This window comes from Strigops habroptila, chromosome Z (assembly GCF_004027225.2).
Source record: "Strigops habroptila isolate Jane chromosome Z, bStrHab1.2.pri, whole genome shotgun sequence".
Classification (NCBI taxonomy): Eukaryota; Metazoa; Chordata; class Aves; order Psittaciformes; family Psittacidae; genus Strigops; species Strigops habroptila.
In genome coordinates this window covers 934,396-952,737 of record NC_044302.2, presented here as the reverse complement: position 1 = coordinate 952,737, position 18,342 = coordinate 934,396, and the positions used below count along the sequence as shown (strand labels likewise).

At 50.5% G+C, this 18,342-nt stretch overlaps 1 protein-coding gene across 1 annotated transcript; it reads right to left on the bottom strand.

The window, feature by feature from the left end:
• Positions 1–43: 43 nt before the first annotated feature.
• Positions 44–18,112, bottom strand: VSTM2B (V-set and transmembrane domain containing 2B). Its single transcript, XM_030469741.1, has 5 exons — positions 17,368–18,112; positions 16,640–16,824; positions 15,078–15,107; positions 14,016–14,409; positions 44–736 (listed from the first exon to the last, which is right to left on the bottom strand). The coding sequence occupies exons 1-5, from the start codon at positions 17,438–17,440 to the stop codon at positions 648–650; spliced, it is 771 nt and encodes a 256-aa protein (XP_030325601.1). The 5' UTR covers positions 17,441–18,112; the 3' UTR covers positions 44–647.
• Positions 18,113–18,342: the final 230 nt, after the last annotated feature.

Genomic DNA, 18,342 nt, shown 5'->3' with positions numbered 1-18,342 from the left:
GGAGCTCCAGGCACAAAGAAGGGCAAATGCATCTGCAAAAACGTTATTTCAAAATCTTTTTATTCAACTGTTATTCAGCAATATACAATACAGTTTGTAAACAAATGTCTTACCTTGTTTCCAATCATCTTCATTTAAAAATAAATATTATTGACAGTGAATATTAATTATGGTCAGATGTACCTTTTTAATTAAAATGTCTGCAAAAGAAATAATTTAATTAAAAAAGAAAAAGGAAATCCAAAAAACCTAAACACAACAATCTACTAAAAATATTTCCTTTTTTAGGAAAGGCTTTGACCCAACATCTTTACATATGGTCATAAGATAACTGCTCAACAGTTCGTGCAAAACGAAGAGTCAGAGGGAAGGTTTAGAAAAGAAAAAACATTACATTAAAATAGAGAAATCAAAAGTGCCATGCACAGAGCAGGGCTTTACACGAGAGAGTCTGGAAACTAGATGCATTATTCTAAGTGGTTTATTTTCTGTGACATCCCCAAAAATATGTTTATCCCCTACAGAGAACTGATCATGCTGCTTTCAGTCTCTTTCTGTCCATCTTTAAAACCGTAGGTATTGTTTTGTCAGGGGTTTGTTCGGGTTTAAATAGGTTCTTGGCTGCAGAGCGTGGAGGAAGCAGTTGATCAGTGGTTTACTAACAAATGCACAAGCTGATGCAGTAGTAAGAGGGCCATATAGAGGAGTGGATCTGTAGCATAAATAGGTCCTGTACCTAGAACAGAAAGAGACAAGGGAGAGACAGAGATTTTATTTTTTATCTTGTCTACTATAGAAGATTAAATGCAGAACAGAAATATAAAAAGATTTATTTTTATATCACTTCAGAGCCAGGGGTCAGAAGCATAATTTTAATAGTAAAAGAGCATCCTCAAGCTATCCAACTCAAATAGCTTTCTCTTCCCCCTCCCAAATCTCACTCCACTTAGGCTACCTCATTATGCATTACTAATGGTACGCCTAAACTTGGCTTCAGCCAAGTTACTAGCAATTGAGATTTCTATAAATACACCTTAATCTGGTATATAGTTTCTTGAGAAATGACAGGTATCAGCCACCCACTACTTTAAAGGGAAATGACAAATGCTGCAGCTGTACTCCTTGATTAACAGGACATGAGCCCATTTCATTTGGAATGGGAACAGCAAGACCTTGACATCTTCTTTACCTTTTATAGGAAAGAGCAGAATTTTACATTAAAAATGTGCACAGGAGCTGCAGGACTAGAGCGCAGCAGGACACAGCAGGGAGTCACTGTTCACATCCATGGAGGGCAAGGCGGCTCCGGCTCCCTTGAGGTGAGGGTCTGGGGCACAGAGTGGCCTCTGTGGCCATACTGCAGCTAACCAGGCTGTCCCTGCCTCACAGGCGCACCGAGATACTTGTTCACCAAGAGAGAGGCATTTACCGCGTGTCACCATCACCTGGCCCCTCGCCCCTGCGTGCAGGAGGAACCGGTGCCCACAGTACTGACAGCCACCAGCAAAGTGACTGCTGGTGCAAAGTGTGAAAGCTTTTTGTGCTCGGTACCTCTGAGAAAGGAATCAGGCCACGTCTATTGAGGAAATTATCATCTTCAGGCACCCTAACATGAATACTTCGGTCTTGGTCTCTGGAGCTGTGAGTCTCCCTCAGCTGTGGCATGATCAAAGGACATACCTTGAGCAGCTCCTAAGTAACCCACCACTCCTGGGCTGGCTGATCCGGCTGCCCCAGCATCTATACATGCCTCACCAGCAAAGCTGCGGTATTATTATCCAACATAAAAAATACTTGATATTAATGTGGTGGGCAACTGAGGAACTCCCAAAATGTCCCTACAGCGCTATCTCACATGCCTAGACTGTGTGGAGATTATTTAGTTATTAAGGTTTTAATTAAATCCTTGCATGCACAAACACGTGGCTAAGGGCTGCCTATGTAGCCACAGCAAGGCATTAAGATGGATGCAGGATTTTTCTTTTTAAAGCTGAAAATCATTAACAAACACAATTAACCCAGGTAACTGAAGTAGTAACTCGTTAAAGTCTTGCCATAAGAACACTGGAAGCGTGTGCAGGGAGGTTCACCACAGCTGCTGAAGCTCGGGGTCCGGCCAGCAGACGGGACACACCATCACCAGCCCCAGGCGCTCCTGAGGCAGCAGCGCAGGAGCTCACAAGCTCCGCTCGTTCTCCCTGCCTGAGGACCCGGCCCTGCGGAGCCGGGTGGAAGGAGGGTCTGTCCCTGCATCCCCTCCCTGTGCCGGGAGGGTGCGTGAGGGCAGCAGGAGACCTGCCTGTGCTGATGCCAACCCGACGTCTCTGTGCCAGCCTGGGAGCAAACAGGGCTGTGACAGCCATTCTCCCCCCTCCTCTCTTAGAAATAGAGTCAGCTCACAAACACATCTTATCCTGTCCTTTTAACACGGGTATAACCCCAACAACGCATCCACCCACACCAGCGAGAGAGAACAGCTTCCTCACTGGGCAGGCGGAAGATGAACCGCCCTTCTGCGTCTGTCTGATGGGCTGTGAGCGCTCGGAGAGAGGCTGCTTGCACACAAACAGCAGTACTGGCACAACGACCCACGCTTCCCGTCAGCGCATCCCCGTTCCTAAGCTGTCAGATGGGTCCTCTCACTCCTGGGACGTGGCGCAGCCCAGGGTGGGCCCAGGGGCTGCCACCATCCGCTGTGTTCGGGGAATGGCACAAACTGTGCCCGTTCCGCACCCGCCCAGCACCGCAGCGACGATCAGACCCTGCGTGTTAATTATGCTTAAACCCGACGGCAGCGAGAACCCCTTTTCCCCTGACTTGTTCTCTCAGCGAACAGGACTCGAGCTGGGGAGATGCGGCTACTGAAAAAGAAAACTGCGCTTTTGTGTGGGGGAGTTCCCTGGAAACGCTGAGGAACAAAACCTGCAGAAACAGCCTCCTGTGGTTCTAGTGCTCTTACACCCATCACACTGACAGGCTGCGGCGGACACCGGGTCGGGCTTGTTTCTGTTCTGAATGGGAAGCAGCGTTAGTCACAGCCCCCTGCAGGAGCTGCGTGCCTGATTTCCGACGCCATTCCCACGCCAGTTTTACCCTCAGGTACCAGTTTTAGCTTAAATCTCACCACAGAACTGGGAATTAATGCAACAGTCCAAAGTTTTTGTCTTTTCTAGAAACTGCCATTGTTTTTAACCTACATTCTCTTTGTAACGTGACAGTGAAACATGAGTTCAGACTTCGTTAACAATCTCAGCAATTAAATAAAACATTTTTACAAAATTACTTGAAAGCAATTATTCTTACTGAACACCAAATACAAGCTTCTTTTTGCTATATTTATTCAATGTTATTCTGCTCCAACACTTCAGGCAGTAGAAACAGAGACCTTCAGAGTTCTCTTCCTGAACATAATTCGACCAGAAATGTAATTTCCAGTGACTTCTTCCTGTTTAGTTAACCCAAACCCTTCTCATTATCTGTAGTATTGTTTATAAACGAGCTGGACTTAGTCTGGTCTTGGCGTTCACTGAAGGAATTGCTCCCCCTGTGAGCAAACAGCATGAGGTGCTGACCCCAGGATCGTGACGTGCCACCAACCCCCATCTGAGACCAGAGAGTTTCTACCCAGAGACTTTGGATAAATTGCACACAGTTCCTTGCAAATTACAGATCTTAGATGAAAACATTTCATTTATACTTTGAATATTCATTTGTTTTGTTATTGCAAGCTTATTTATCACTACAGAGATTTACAGTTTTGCTTTTAGATTATTGATATGCACATGGCTAGATGGGAAGCTCTGCCACTAAGCAGAACAGTAACAGATTGTTCTGTTCCTGGATGGTGAATTGATCTCTGGCATCACTCATCCTTCTTTTCGATTTACAACATAATGTTTTGCTGTAGTTTTCTATTTAGTAATTTGTTTTGTGCAAGCATTCATCAAAGTTTGACTTAAAACAGTTCATCTAATTGAAAACAAACATTAATTAACCAAGAGACTTGTGACAGGTGGAGAAAATGGGAAGATTCTTTTACAAGCTGTATCTAACCAACGGCCAAACCCCCAGTTTCCAGCAGTTAACCTATTTTTCTTCCTAGAAAGAACCTGAGAAGCCCCTTGATGTCTCTTTCTGAGGTGGTGGTAAAATGTAGTGGCCCATACATATAAAAAGCTGAAACACATCAGTAGCCCGTTTTCCTTGGTAGGTGGGATAACACCCAAAGCCTTGGCTGCTGCTGCAGCAGGGACCTGGCCAGCACTATCATGGCTATTTCTCTGTGCGGGCTTTAGGCAGCGACCCGGGAGCCTCAGCCCGGTCCTCACAGAGCAATGTTCAAGTAAGACCCGTTTTCGAAGCTGGCATTTCACCAAGAGGTGAAGGATCCAATTAACCAATTAACCTCACGGGTTGAGCCTCTCAGTCTAGAAACTTCCAACTGTGCTTCAGATATACTCTTGGATAAAGTGCTCCGGCTGCCTTGTATCTATGGCAAAAACAGGGTTTATATGGGCTGTTGGTCAAGGCTCATTACAGGCAATAATGTCCCAGACAAAACAAATTCTCTCTCAGTGCCACGCACTGGAGCACTTCCCCTGAACTGAAGGGAATTTACCAAACCTCAAACCTAAGAGCTTCTTAGAAGTTTTTAATGAAATAGACACCATCATTAAAGTCACCCTACACTTACTGAAGAGATAATAAGCTCCACCACATTAGCATTACTCCTCAGTCTGAGACATCATCTTATAAGCTGCATAAATCCTTCTTCCACTCGGAAATACAGCACAATCCAACGCTGCAGTGTTGCTGTTGGTTTTTTGTAAGGGCTGTAACTGCTCCTCACCCAGTGCTGGTTCTTGAGGAGCCTGCCCTAACCTCAGCACCCTCCCAGCCAAACCCGGGAGCACTGCAATTACACAACGTGCTCCTGTTGAAAGGAGAATGTGGTACTGTGGAGATCTATGCAAAACTACCCAACTGTGCTGCCCTCGTTGCTCCTGGGCCCCCCCATTGCTGGCTGTGGAGCACCATGCCCAGGCCCAATCACATACAGCTCCAGAAAGAGCTGGTGTTGCTCTTTTTGGCCATGGTGACTTCCCAGATGTTTATAAGCGGCTGCATGGGATCTGCTCACCACTGAGCACCTACAAGGCACGATGCAGAATTAGTTTTCTACCCATTAGTTTTCTACACATTTTTATTTACAATTCACTGGATTTTGGAACAGCTTTCCATAACTCATGTCAAAAATATGCCTCATAGAAGTCAGCACATCTATTTATTTCTACACACCCTCACAGGTATAAGCCAGTGATCCTGCGTGCTTACTTCACCCATGCCAGCAAGGGTTTTAAAGCGCTTAACCTCCACTTTGAGATAGGAAACTACAGCATGGCCAAGTGCCCTGGAGCACGGTGCAGCCCCTGTCTGAGCATATTCTATGAACAGCGGGTCACGCACCTCATGTAGCTATGAACGGATTAGAAAACAAGAACTTGGCTGGTGAGGGGCAGGAGGTGCAGTCACAGAGGGGAACGGTGCAGACAGGAAAGGCTGTTCTGACTGGAAGGTAAAGAAAGAGAAAGGTTCCTTCTGCAGGTCTGATCCCTCAAGCGCTGCGGCGCTTTGCAGGGAGCCAACGTGTGCGAGTGCGCGGGACAGGACAGACAGACGTGCAGGGGCTTGGGAGTGTTTCTGAGGGCACACACAGTTCCTGAGGTGGGTTCCTGATCCTCATTTCAACTGAGACTCATCAAGGCCAAGTTGTTCTCGTTAGGACAGACAATCCCTTCCAAACACACACATGGTGCATGGATCAGTCCAGTCCTCAACTGTCCTCCATGGAGGCTCTTCCTTCTGCTCCTGGGTCTAAGGACATTACTAGACATAAGCTACAGGATAAGATGGACAACTGATCTGATCCAGTTCCACAGTTGCTGAAGGTCTGTGTGGCAAGACATTTTTGTATCAAACACAGCTGCTGCCATACAGAAAGAGGGACAGCTAAACTGGTGGGTTTGATTAATGTTTGGAAGTGTGTATTAGGTAAAGAGCAAGAAATAATTCTACCTTTATAAAAAATATTTCTACTTCTTAGGTTACCAGAGAAATAGGCGGTTTTGTTGTCAACAGGCTGGTAAAAACTCATCTCACCCAAGACACAAGAAGTAGGGACACACACTATGGAACAGCTGGTTCATTTCCCCTCAATATCCCCACTTCCCTCTGTGAAAGCCAGAGAAGTGCAGAGCCAGAGGCAGCCTCGCTCCACCTTCTCCAAGTGCTACACTGGGCTGTGAAAATGGCTGCTCTGAGGTGGTGGTGCCCAGGAATGTATCCTGGATACTTAGAAAGAGTTATTCATTCCAGATGGATTATACAGCTGTCACACAGCTGAAACCCCGACAACAGCTTAAATACTTCATACTGCTCTGCATTTAAGTAAGCCAGGAACTTCTCTCTTTCGAGACACTCCCATCAACAGATTTCTGCTTTGGTATCTGTGAGATGATCTCTTCTCACTGAATATCTTATTAAAGAGGCCTAAACCATGCAACTGTGGATTTGTTGCATTTCCAGAATTTTCTGTAGCTCCATGATCTAAAACTAACTTCACAAAACCGACCATCTTTATTTCACTCCTTGACACCTGAATAATGAGAGATACATCATCATTTGTAATGTGATTTGGTAGAAAATGAATTATGAACTAACACACATAGAAAAGTAACTACATTAGTGGTGGTTCAGTGGTAAATGCGCATCCAGCCCCACACGTCCTTCCTCAGTAGTACTGTGTGAGCAAGTCCACAGCATATCGATACACACAAATAGCAAAAAGCACAACTCGGACCACCCCCATCATGAGGCAATGAAGAATCCTGGTGGCTTTAGTCACGCAGCTCTAGGGTGGGTCTGAGCCATATTCTTGAGTTTTTTGTTGTAAGTAGGAGGACTAAAGCCACACTGCAAAGAGTCAGACACATCGACAGTTCAGGAACAGACTTGTAATGAAAGTCACACTGGAGGGAACCACAGATTTCACCTTCTGTAACTGGTACAAGCTGTAAATATTTGCAACCCAAAAATAAAGACCAAGACACCATAGTTCTCACTTCAGTGTCTTCTAGAGTGTTTTTGACTTGGTTGGGATTAGGAGGAAGCTGCCAATGTAGTTGTAATTATCACTCCAACTAGAATTACTAAAGTTAAGCAGATCTGAGTGCAGATTATCTAAGGATTTTTGTTTGATAAATAACCCTATCCTGTTCACACTTAAAGAACAGTTCTGAGAGCATGGGCAGGACACATGGGGGGACAAGAGAAATGGCTGCAGGGCGAGTCTGTGCTTGAAAAAAAAAAAAAAGCAGAGGCTGTGGTTTGCACAGGGTTTTTTGCTATAAAAAGCAGTGACACGTCGGGAGCAACCCACAAAACCACAGACCCTCCACACCTTCCCCAGTGGTGGATATTTGGTAGATGTCAGCTAAGTAAAGGCACTGCCCTGCGCCAAACTCGTCTGGATAAGCCAGCGAGGGGTTATCTGGAAAAACCACATTCCTCCGTGTCCTCTCACGTGTGGGATACAGCCCCGCGGTGCGAGCGGGATTCGGGCTCGAACACTGACCTCGTCATCCATAAGGTAGTGAAGCCGCTCTCACTACCCCGCGTGTAACGTCAGCTCCAGCGCTCCTGGGGCCACTCCACGTCCCGGCCAGAGCCGCGGATCCAGGTAACACCAGGAACGTCCGGGGATCCCGCGCGGGTGCCGCCAGCTCCGGCCCCAGCGCGGGCACGGCCGCTCCCACCACCAGCAGTCAGCTCCCGCCGGCAGCAGCCACCGGAGCCCTCGGCTGTTTGTTCGCTGCTGTCGTGACAGACGCGTTCCCCAACAACCCGTTTTCCCCATAGAGACCCCCCGGAACTGCTCATTATTGACAGTGGGGCTGCTCTGCCGTTAACAACCCCGCAAACAGCAGTGGTGAACCTGCCAGCATTCCTACTGCTTTAGCAAAGCTCAACCACAGCCCAAACCAACCCCCCTTTACTGCCAGCACGGTCCTGCCAGGCTCTGCTATGTCAAGAATTCCCTGTTATGAAAAGAAGAAACGCCTTCCTGGCAGGACTGCTGCAAGAGCCATTTCCCAGCACATCCTGCCTTATGCCTGCTCTGCAACCACAGACCACCACTGCTAATACCCTTCTAAAACCAGCCCCAGTTTGGCTGGACACTTCTCTCTGCTGTGACTGCTGACCACACCACTCCAAGTATTAGGGACCTTTATAGTCCACAACACAGCTCAAACGTTACTTTACACCCGTAAAGCTGCACAGTACAGCAGAGGTGGGGAATGTGTAACAGTTATTAACTGGTTATTAATCCATTTTGCAAAGTATCTCTTGAAACCATACATAAAGGGCTGGCATTGTATGTATATTCCTGCCCCAAATGCTGTTTCTTCATGCAACGAGACACGTGGGTACCCTCAGCCTTTCCTCATACAAATGCCTAATTTTCACTCACAAATGACTCCATCTCGTATAGAAATCTAGACCAACGTCAGGTACAGCTTCCACATTCATTAGGAAGACCTGAAATAGCCCTTTCATTGTGTTCAGTTGTATTTCTTTAAACCATTTTTCCATCTATAACTTGAAGGTATTAAAGAAGTTCAAATAATATTCAGATTCCTTCAACGACACTGCACAGGCTCTGGCATAGGTTAGCACAGTTTTGTCTGTCCTCTGGTAACCAGCAAGAACACTGAAAGGGGTTACCCAAATCAACTGCATTTCCACAGCATAAACCCACCCTGGTACTGCTTGTTTCTGCCCTAGGTAACGAGGTGACATGGTGCTGCCATCCGTGCTTCTGTCCAGTTTGGGAATTAATCCATATTGCACACACAGAAAAGAAGATATTTGACCTCACTTGTCCCCAAAGCAGTCTAATTTGCCTAGATATTAAAGAGCTAGTGATGTGTGTTTAATGAGGATTCTTTTTGCATGTTTATTATCCAGTGACATTTAGGAGGTCAGCCTGATAATTCAGTTATGGCCTCTGTCTTGCTACTTTTAAAGTAAGGGAAAATGGGATGTGACCCCGGTTGCATTTACCTACAAATAACAACAGCTGATGAGCTCATACACGGTCTCATCAAAAGCAAAGAGCAGTGGAGCACACCCAGACACCCCGAGTGGAAAGGCAGGGAGGCTGAACAGCAACACAGGGACTTCCCTTTCCTCCTACTTTGTGCACTGTTCATCTATCGAAGACTAACAAGCCCCACAGGCTGGTCCTCCTGCGAGCCTGCAGAGTCATTCCAGTCCTGACAAAGCCAGGAGAACCCCCACCCAAAGTCAATCCAAACTCAACCAACAGCCCCTCCAAACACAGACCCTCCGACAGCCACAGCCCCTCTGACAGCCACAGCTCATACCCCCAGAGAACAGTGTGTGCATTTGCTTTCCTGTCTCCAAGCTGCAAAAACCCCCCCTTTTGCTTCCCAGTGCTCCATGGAGGTAACTCTCTCCACATGGTCTCCTGCCTCAAGGCAGGCTGCCACAGCTTGACTTTGGGCATGTACTGCTCTTAGGAACATCACGGGAGCTGCGCACACAGAGAGACTGCATAACTGGGACCTGGTGCTTTGTTATCTCGGGACATGTAACCCACAAGCAGATACGCTGCTGCCTCAGACATGAAAGGCTTGGTGGGGGGAGAAAGGAACAGGCGTGAAGTGAAGACTCACGTTCTTCCTTGCTGTGAGCACTTCATCTCTGCATAACACACAAGTCTCTGTCCTTCCTAGAGCACTCTAAGCATAATGAAGCAGAGTTTCTCGTTTCACACTCCCATCCTTGTTTATTTTATTTAAAGCTTTCACTTCAGAGCTTTGAGGCTAGAGATCAAACAAATAAAAGAGAATTTGGAAGCTGCAATGTCTGATCTACATTCTGCTCAGAAGTTAAAAACTGCCCCCAAGCCAATACACAGTGCTCATTGTGGAGACCATTTGGTAGGATCTAACACAGGCAATTTGCCTCTCCAAAGGTCAGCACAAAGATCCTTGTTTATTACTTCACCTATCAGATGACAAAGTTAAGTCTCATGACTAAGGCACTGGACTTGAATTTAAGAGAGCTGAAACTAAATTTTGGGATTTAATTTCATAGCTGCCACACACTTCACAAAGCTGGTCACTGGTCTTCCTGCCATTTGTCCATCTCACCCATCCCAGCCTTCCTGGGACATAGACACTGTGTGTCTTGCTCAGTGATGCTCCTACACCCCTACTTACCCAGTACCAACCAGGACCACTTCCAAACACAGTTAACAGTACATGCACTTTTTCATTTGTTAACCTCTATTTTCTTCCAAAGCAAAAGATTCCATTTGTGTGCAAGTATTTAAACTGAAAGTTAGGAAAATCTTATTTTCCCTTAGAACCAGATGTACAAAGGTTCTGTCTCTGACAGCATTAAACCCAAATGATTTTACCAGCAGATCTTTGCCTCCCTGCAGCCTAAGTGACACGTTCTCAGTTTCCATGTCAGTGTACCTCACCAGCAGACAGCAGTAATCAATGTGACTCTCCTGAAAACACAGCAGTGAGGTTTAAACACTACAGATAAAATTTTGTATAATTAGCTAGTATTTCTGGCACAGTGGGCTATTTTTCCATTACACTGGATCCATTCCCTTATATACTGTAATGCTGATCACAAATTTCTACCAACCACAATTTTAGATGACATATCCAAAACTATGGATTTCCTATTTTACCTGGTTTGTCAGATGTAACTCTGTGCTTTTAGAGAATCTCAGTAACAGACACAGTTATTCAAGTAAGTTCATGTCTCAGTTCAACTGGGAGATGTAAAGAATCACGTTTTTCCATGGCGCATGGCTGGGACCCCAGCAGAAGTCAACAAAAGCCTTGTGGGCACATCTGGAAGCACTATTTGATCTACAATCACATTTACTGGACTACAAACACATACAGGCCCTAACCTACTGCACTGGACATATTGGGAAGATTTCTATTGCAAGGAAAGTAAGATTAGAACCCAGTTCATGCAGGACACTGTGGCTGTGCCATGCCATCAGCTTTTAGGCAGAGGTCTCCAGTGTATAAATGAGGGTGTTAATCACTGATGGCAAATCCATTGTTTGAGCACATTTTTACTTTTATACAGAGGAAACATCCCCATGTACAATGAAAAGACTTACAGATGCTGAAGACTTTTGAGAGTAAATGTACTGGATGATTAAATTACTACATACAGATTTGGTGCAAGTACTTATCTGTATGTGTGTTGCAGAGCTCAAAATAGGGTAATGAAGCACGTGTTACGCTACTATTCATATCCATAACTCATCCAGCAACACAGGTTTAGGTCCTGCAGTCTGCTACCACATGTGAACAAAGGTTTAGTTTGATTTGATGGCCCTACTATGTGGAAAACCAGCTACGACACAGCCTGTAAGGGGTGGACTGCAAACTCCAAAGGACTTCTAGTTTCCAGAGGTAAAAAAAGAGTTAAACCCAAGTATTTCCTATAAAGACGCTGCATTCTTTACACAGAAAAATAATTACTGTACCTAAAATAGCTCTGAAGAACACCAGTTTAACATACAAATGGGAAACTCTGAAGCTCAAAGACGTAATTTTCTTTTAAGACATTCTGAAGGAAGTTTACTGCTTTCTACTGCTTATCAAATCCGAGTGACAGCACTGCAGACCCGAGTCCTCCATTTCCTCACAAAATCAGGTGATGTCCCTGCAAGTCCTCACGCCACCAACTTCCATGTTAGTATTTACTTGGTGTACACCTCATTTAGTCAGTGCTGTGCACAAGACAGGAGTCCTCTGCTCCCTACATTGACTTCAGTCTTCTCCCGGCATGGAAGCTGCCCCAGGATGGCACCATCCACAGACACCAGTGTGCACAGGAGGGGTGGCACAGCGGGAAACTCCGGTTTAGCCTGTTTCGTAGCCCTCTTAGAATCAGTCTCCAATCTGGAGATCCCCACAAAATATTTATCTCCATTCCACTACTTTTTTCACTGATTTAAGTCATTCCATTATCTCCACTGCTGGCCACAGTGCTCATGATTTATTATCAGAATTTAATCCAGCATAGAAATGATGCGACAGTGCCACATCCCCAAACCACAGACATGGAAAAAATCAGGACAGACTGCAGTTTAGATGAGCTGGGAAGGGGGTCTTGCCCTAACAGCCATATGTGACAGGCTGCCCTGGCGCACACACTCACACCCATCTGTTGAGATGGAACGGAGCCCACTGCACTTCCACCGCCCTGGTTTTAGTTCATAGGCACCACATCAGCTCTGGGTTCAGCCAGCAGCGTGCACAGAGCTGTGAATCCTAAACCTAACTTACTGTCAGCATGGAAAACATGGCAAGAATCCTCACTGGCATGTGTATGGAAGGAGGAAACATGAAAACAACCACCAGTCCAAGGCTCCTAGAAGGAAAGAAGATCTATCCAACAGGAAAACAGTAGATCATGAGCATTACAGTGTTCAGTTTAGTTTCTTGAGGCCAGTGAATTCAGCAAACTGAACTTTTTTTATATACCCACAGGCACCTGCAGTTAAACCTCAGGAATTATCACTTTGTCTTCCACTAGACACCAGTGAACGGCCAGCTTGAGTAAACCTGAGTTTTCACAGATTATTGCCACATGAGAAAGAAACTAAATTATTCAGAAATAGCAAAAGGTAGTGGCCAGATAAAACTCAGCACCTGTAGAGCACCCACAGGTCACAGTGGCCCATTGGGAGCTGATTCCCATCACTGTGAGCCAAACCCTGCGATGTTTGCCCTGTGAGTGTGAAGAGGTATCAGGAAGAAGTGTGAACACTCCGAGTTAGGATTATGAATCTGCAACAGAAGAGACCCAGCAGAGGGGAGCTCAGGGTTTTCCCTACACAGCCACTGGCATAAAATTGTTTCCCTTCTCCCACAGGTAGCTTGGCAGGGACCTCTGCTCAACATCAGCCAAGTGATAGCAGCTGAGGGGGGAGATGAAGCCCAGCTGGAGCAGCAGCACACCTTTCCAGCATGACACACCTTTGCAGTGCAGATTTAAGACTGTCTTCTTTGACCCAGACTTTGTCATAAGTATAAATGAAAGTTTACCACAGCCTTCTCCAGCTAGCTGTAACATGGTAAAGTGACATTATTAACTTAATATAGTATTAACTAACAGACAATCAGCATTAGCGCAACTTTTACATTTGCAAACCATTACAGAGCACAGTATCTTTAAATCTTACCCTGCCAGTAATGCAAAGGTGGACCTCATTACACAGCATTTAGCATTTCCCATCCAAACCTGGCCCTCTTGCATGGCCCAGGCCTGCCCAGGCTGACCAGCAGATTTCAGTCCTCTGCGCATCAGCCCTGGCATTTCGGGCTGCAGCTGAGGCTGCGGCTTTTGTCCAAATCATGTCCAAAAAGCTGTGTGTGGGAATTCTGAGAGTGGGGCCTCCACGCCACAGCACCCACTGAGAGGACTCGGGCCCCCACCCTGCCCCTCCCCTGCATTGGCTGCTGGCAAGGCAGGGCTGGGCTTTGTGGTAAAGGAAGGACATTTACTTACAGACTTGGGCACAGTTATTTAACTTTAGCATCACAGTGACAGTCCCACCTGTGACAGAGGGGAGTTGTGGTGCCCAGCCCTAACCTGAGTGGTGGTCCATGGAGATGCTGTGAGGGCTGGAGCAGCTCTGCTCTGGAGACAAGAGAGAGCTGGGCTGGTTCAGCCTGGGAAAGAGAAGGCTCCGGGGAGGCCTTAGAGCAGCTCCAGTGCCCAAAGAAGTGGTAAATGCCCCATCCCCGACAGTGTTCAAGGCCAGGTTGGACACAGGGGCTTGGAGCAACCTGCTCTAGAGGAAGGTGTCCCTGCCCGTGGATGAGCTTTAAGGTCCCTTCCCACCCGAACCATCCCATGGTGACCCGTGCCCCCCGCCCTACCTGACCCGTGCTGCTGGCGGAGGATCGCGGCCTGTCCGGGCGGCGGCGAGGCCGAGGTGGCAGCGCCGGTCGCCGGGGCGGTGGCAGAAGCGGCGGAGGCGGTGTCACCCCCCGCGGCCGGGCGCTTGCCGGGGCCGGGCGGCGGCGTGGGGCGGGCGGCGGGGCCGTGCCGCCGCGGGGCCGCCCCGCTCTGGATGTGCGAGACCGCCTCTGCCGCCTGCACGTCGGGCGGCGCGAAGCGGGACAGGACGCGCAGCAGCGCCTGCGCCCGGTGCTCCCGTGTCTCGTCGTCGCTGTAGTCCGCCACGCGGCACTGGTAGACGCCCTCGTCCTGCCGCCGCACGCCCGACAGCCGCAGCCGGTGCGAGATGTCGTTGCCCTGGACGCGGACGGTCTGCAAGAGAGCGGGCGGCTCAGCACCGGCCCGGGCCCGCCCCGGGCCCGCCCTGCAGCGACCCCGCTGGTGCGGCAGCGATCGCTCTTGCCCCACGGACGAGCCTTCTGCGTTCGAGAACCCCGAGCCTGGCCTGATTCCCCCCAAAGCGAGCGCAGGGGACACTTCAGCCCACCACCTCGCTGCTACAGCCGCAGCCAGAACCAGCCCCTGCTCCCTCCTCCCCGCCCAGTCCCGCACAGAGCCCCGCAGAGCCCCCAGGAGCCGGGTGGGCTCCAGCCCCTCGCAGCCCCGCTGCAGGCCGTGCCCCAGCACAGCTGCACCCATGTCCTGCAGGATCGGGAGCGAAGGGGGTCCCCACAGGCGATTGAGGTTTGCGGAGGGCAGCGACAAAAAGCAAACTTCTCCCCTGATCCATCCCACTGTCCTTTCCAAGCGTGGCTAATGGCGGGCTGCAAGGCAAAGCGTCACCTCTCGGTTTGTGAGGAATGAGACCTGACTGCGAAAGCAGCAGCAGATGGTAACGCGAGACGCCGGGGGGGGCACCGTGCGCCAGGAGCGGGGCTGCAGCGAGCCCGGCGGCACCCGTGTGTCGGGGCAGGAGGGGGCCTGCAGGGACCCCACACGCGCGGGAGGAGGGTGCGCTGCCCCGCTCGAGCTGCACTTACACTGATTTTGGTCGCATCCTTAGTTGTCACCTAAAGGAACAGAAAAAAAGGGAGATGAGACTTAGCTCTGCCAGCACATCAGGATGCTCATATTCCCAGCCGAGTTTAAGGACAGGACATGGACTCTCTCTGCTCACCATAAACACAACCCGTGTGTGGCTGCGGGGCTCCCTAGGCGATGGGAAGGCACCAAACCAGTGCTCAGCTGGGAGCGACTGTCTTGGTAAAGCTCCTGCAGCAACCACGGAAGCGCTGCCTTCACCAAGGGTGAGAACAGCAGCCAGAGAAACGCTTGTTGCATGCTGTGCTGCTCCCTTTGCTGACAAACACTGGGGGAGGTGCTTTACCAGCAGTGTTAGCCCAGCAGTGCAGCACTTGGGCAAGCTGGATCCTGCACTGCTCAGGAAGAGCTTCAGTCCTGAAACACCCCGCGAGCTGGTATCACTCTGCATGTTACTGCCAAATCACCAAATACTTGGTTATTTTTTGCCTCCAGCCAACTACTGTAAACCCAAGCGATGCCTGGGATCCCGGCGATGCACCTCCCAGCGAGATGCCATCATTCTCCAGGCATGCCCTGCCATCGTTCATTGTAAAAGCAACTCAGGGGTTTTATATAAGGTTAAAGAAGACATTTAAATCCAAGCGATTTACTTCCCTGTCTGACAACTGACTTACACTTTCCCCAGCTAGGTGGCATCGCGTGAGCTCAGCGTCTCTGCATCTCTATTTGAGCTCTGCAGGAAAACAAGCCACAGAGAGGGGAGCTGGCAGGGCGGCTGTGCAGGGATGGAGATGACATACCCTGTGCAGGGGGTGGCATGGCGTGGAAGTCCTGCTTCACCCCACCCCTTGTACAGCCCCGTTTGGCACAGCAAGGTGTCTTGCATTGGGGAAGCTGCAGAATGGACTGGCTTATGCTGGGGAAATGCAGCTGAAGAATTTAGACTAGAGCCTACCCTCAGGCCAGGCGGCTTGCTAGTGGGAGGGGAAAGGGCACGCAGAACTTAACCGTGCTTCATGCATTTTAATTGCCACATCCGACTGTCTCAAAATGTCGTGCTGAGCTCCAAATACAGAGTGTGTACATGCACCCCAAGAAACTGTGTGCATTTGTCTATGCAGATTGATATGTACTTAACATGCCAACAGGAGAGGTTCATCCCTCATGCCTTCCTCTGCTCTATCAGGGAGCAAACAGAGGCTCTCCCACCTTTCACAAGCTCAGTCCACAGAAGCACTGTATTTTGCTTGTCCCCACTTCATGCTCATCTATTTTTGATTGCCTCTCACGGCTCCTCACTGCTGATCTTGCAGCAGGACATTTATCATTTTCTATTTAAAATGCTTAAAGCACTGATGTAGTTTCCTGAGATGAAGTCGCCCATAGTGCATGCCCTGTCCTCCTCCATCCCATGGAATGCCAGGGATGCTGGTGCCTCCAGCTGCTTTCTAGCACTGGGCAGAGAAGTGCTCTGCTCTCTGGGACTGCTGAGTTCATCTGATCACCCTCCGAGCATGCTGCACTCGACGGAGAGAGATCTCCAACAGCACTGCATTACCTTGCTCCTGCTGCCGGGGACACTGATGGCTAATTCGTGTGCAAGTTCTCTGGCTGGTTCTTTAAGGTACCACCACTGGATTTCCAAGGAGTAAGAGGTGGATCCGCTGGCTCGGAAAGCACAAGGCATCTCAATATCATCTCCCTCCCTAACAGTCACATCTTTGGGAACTTCGGTAAAGGTAGCTGGGAGGGGAAGAGAGTTACAAGGGCTAGTTAACGGGAGGGTTAAGAGACAAATCAGTCCTTTCCAGCGTAATGCGAGCTGCTCCAGCTCCAGGGCTGGGTGCCCATCGATACCCGGGTTTCCCTTAGTTTGGTGACCGCAGGATAAGCACACCGCGGCCAGCGCCGAGCCGGCCCCCACCCCAACCCCCGGGGCCGCGGCTCCGGCGGAAAGGGGACGTTTGAAGAAGCCCTTGGATCCGTGATCCTGCCAGGAGAGCCGTCGGCTGGGGGGGGGGGGAGCACCCGGATCCCGCCGCCCGCTCCCCAGATCCGGCGTGGGGACGGCCGCGGGAGCGCGCCCGCCGGCCCCGCGCTGCCGGCAGCTGCGGCCGCAACAGAGACACCTTGTTCTGCGAGCCCTGCCCCCTCCCGCGGCGGCTGCCGGCACCGGCGGGAGCTCGGCTGCGGGCCGGGCGGCACCGGAGCCCCGCCGCCTCCCGCCACCGAGCGGTGCCTGGAGCGGCGGCTCCCCGCGGGAAGAGGCAGAAGTTCCGGACTCACCGGTGACGAGGAGCAGCAGTGGCGCGCTGAGCAGCAGGCAGCGGAGGGTGCACCGGAGCCCCCGATTGCCCATCGCACCTGCGTGTGCTGCGGGCGCGGCCGGGCTCAATCCATCGCACACCGGCTGGGCTCCTTCCCGGAAAGCCGGAGCCGCCCGACCGGCCCCGGGTCGTGGGGAAGCGAACGTAAAATCCACACCGGCCGCTCGGACTCACTCGCGGTTGGAGGCGGCGTTCCCGGGAATGCAGCAATAAACCCCGTCCCGGTTCCCCGCTCCGCAGCCCGCGGGGTTCAGCTGCCCCGCGCCGCACGGGCGCTCCCGCTGCCCGCAAGCGGGGAGGCGACGCCGGGCTGTGCCCCGGCACCCATCGCGCTGCGGGGCGGCGCTCGGCGCTCGCGGGGGAACCGGCTCCGGCTCCGGACCGGGACCAGGCTCCGCTCCCGGCGCGGGCACCTCCCGCGCGGCGGCACGAGACCGCCCCGCCCCCGAGCCCCGCCCCCGTCGCGAGGCACCGCCTGTCGCTGCCCCCGCACCCCGCGGGCCGCTGCGGGGCCGCCGTGAGGCGCGCGCTGCTCCCACGGCCGCGCTGGCCCGCGCGGGGCCCGTTCCGCGCCGCCGTGCGCGGACACAGCCCCGCAGCGCCCGCCCGGGAAACGTCCCGGGTAAAAGCCAGAAGCGCTCCCAAGTCAGGCCCGTGGAGGCGCCGGAGGGAGCTGCAGCCGCGGCGGTTCGGTGGCTGAGGTCACGCCGCGCGGGAGCTGCGCTGTAATAAACTTGAGGCCCCTTTCCGAAAGATTCGCCTTTTCTTTTCTGAAATGCCATTAAACGTCACCGTTCTGTTCAGCCACAACTTCGTTAATCACCGGGGTGCGCGGGGAGGTGCGTTTTATGATCTGCAGAAAGCTTCCTTTGTATTTTCAGTGGTTTCATTCTGTACTGGCATGCAAGGCTGGATAAACGAAGCTCTGTGGAAT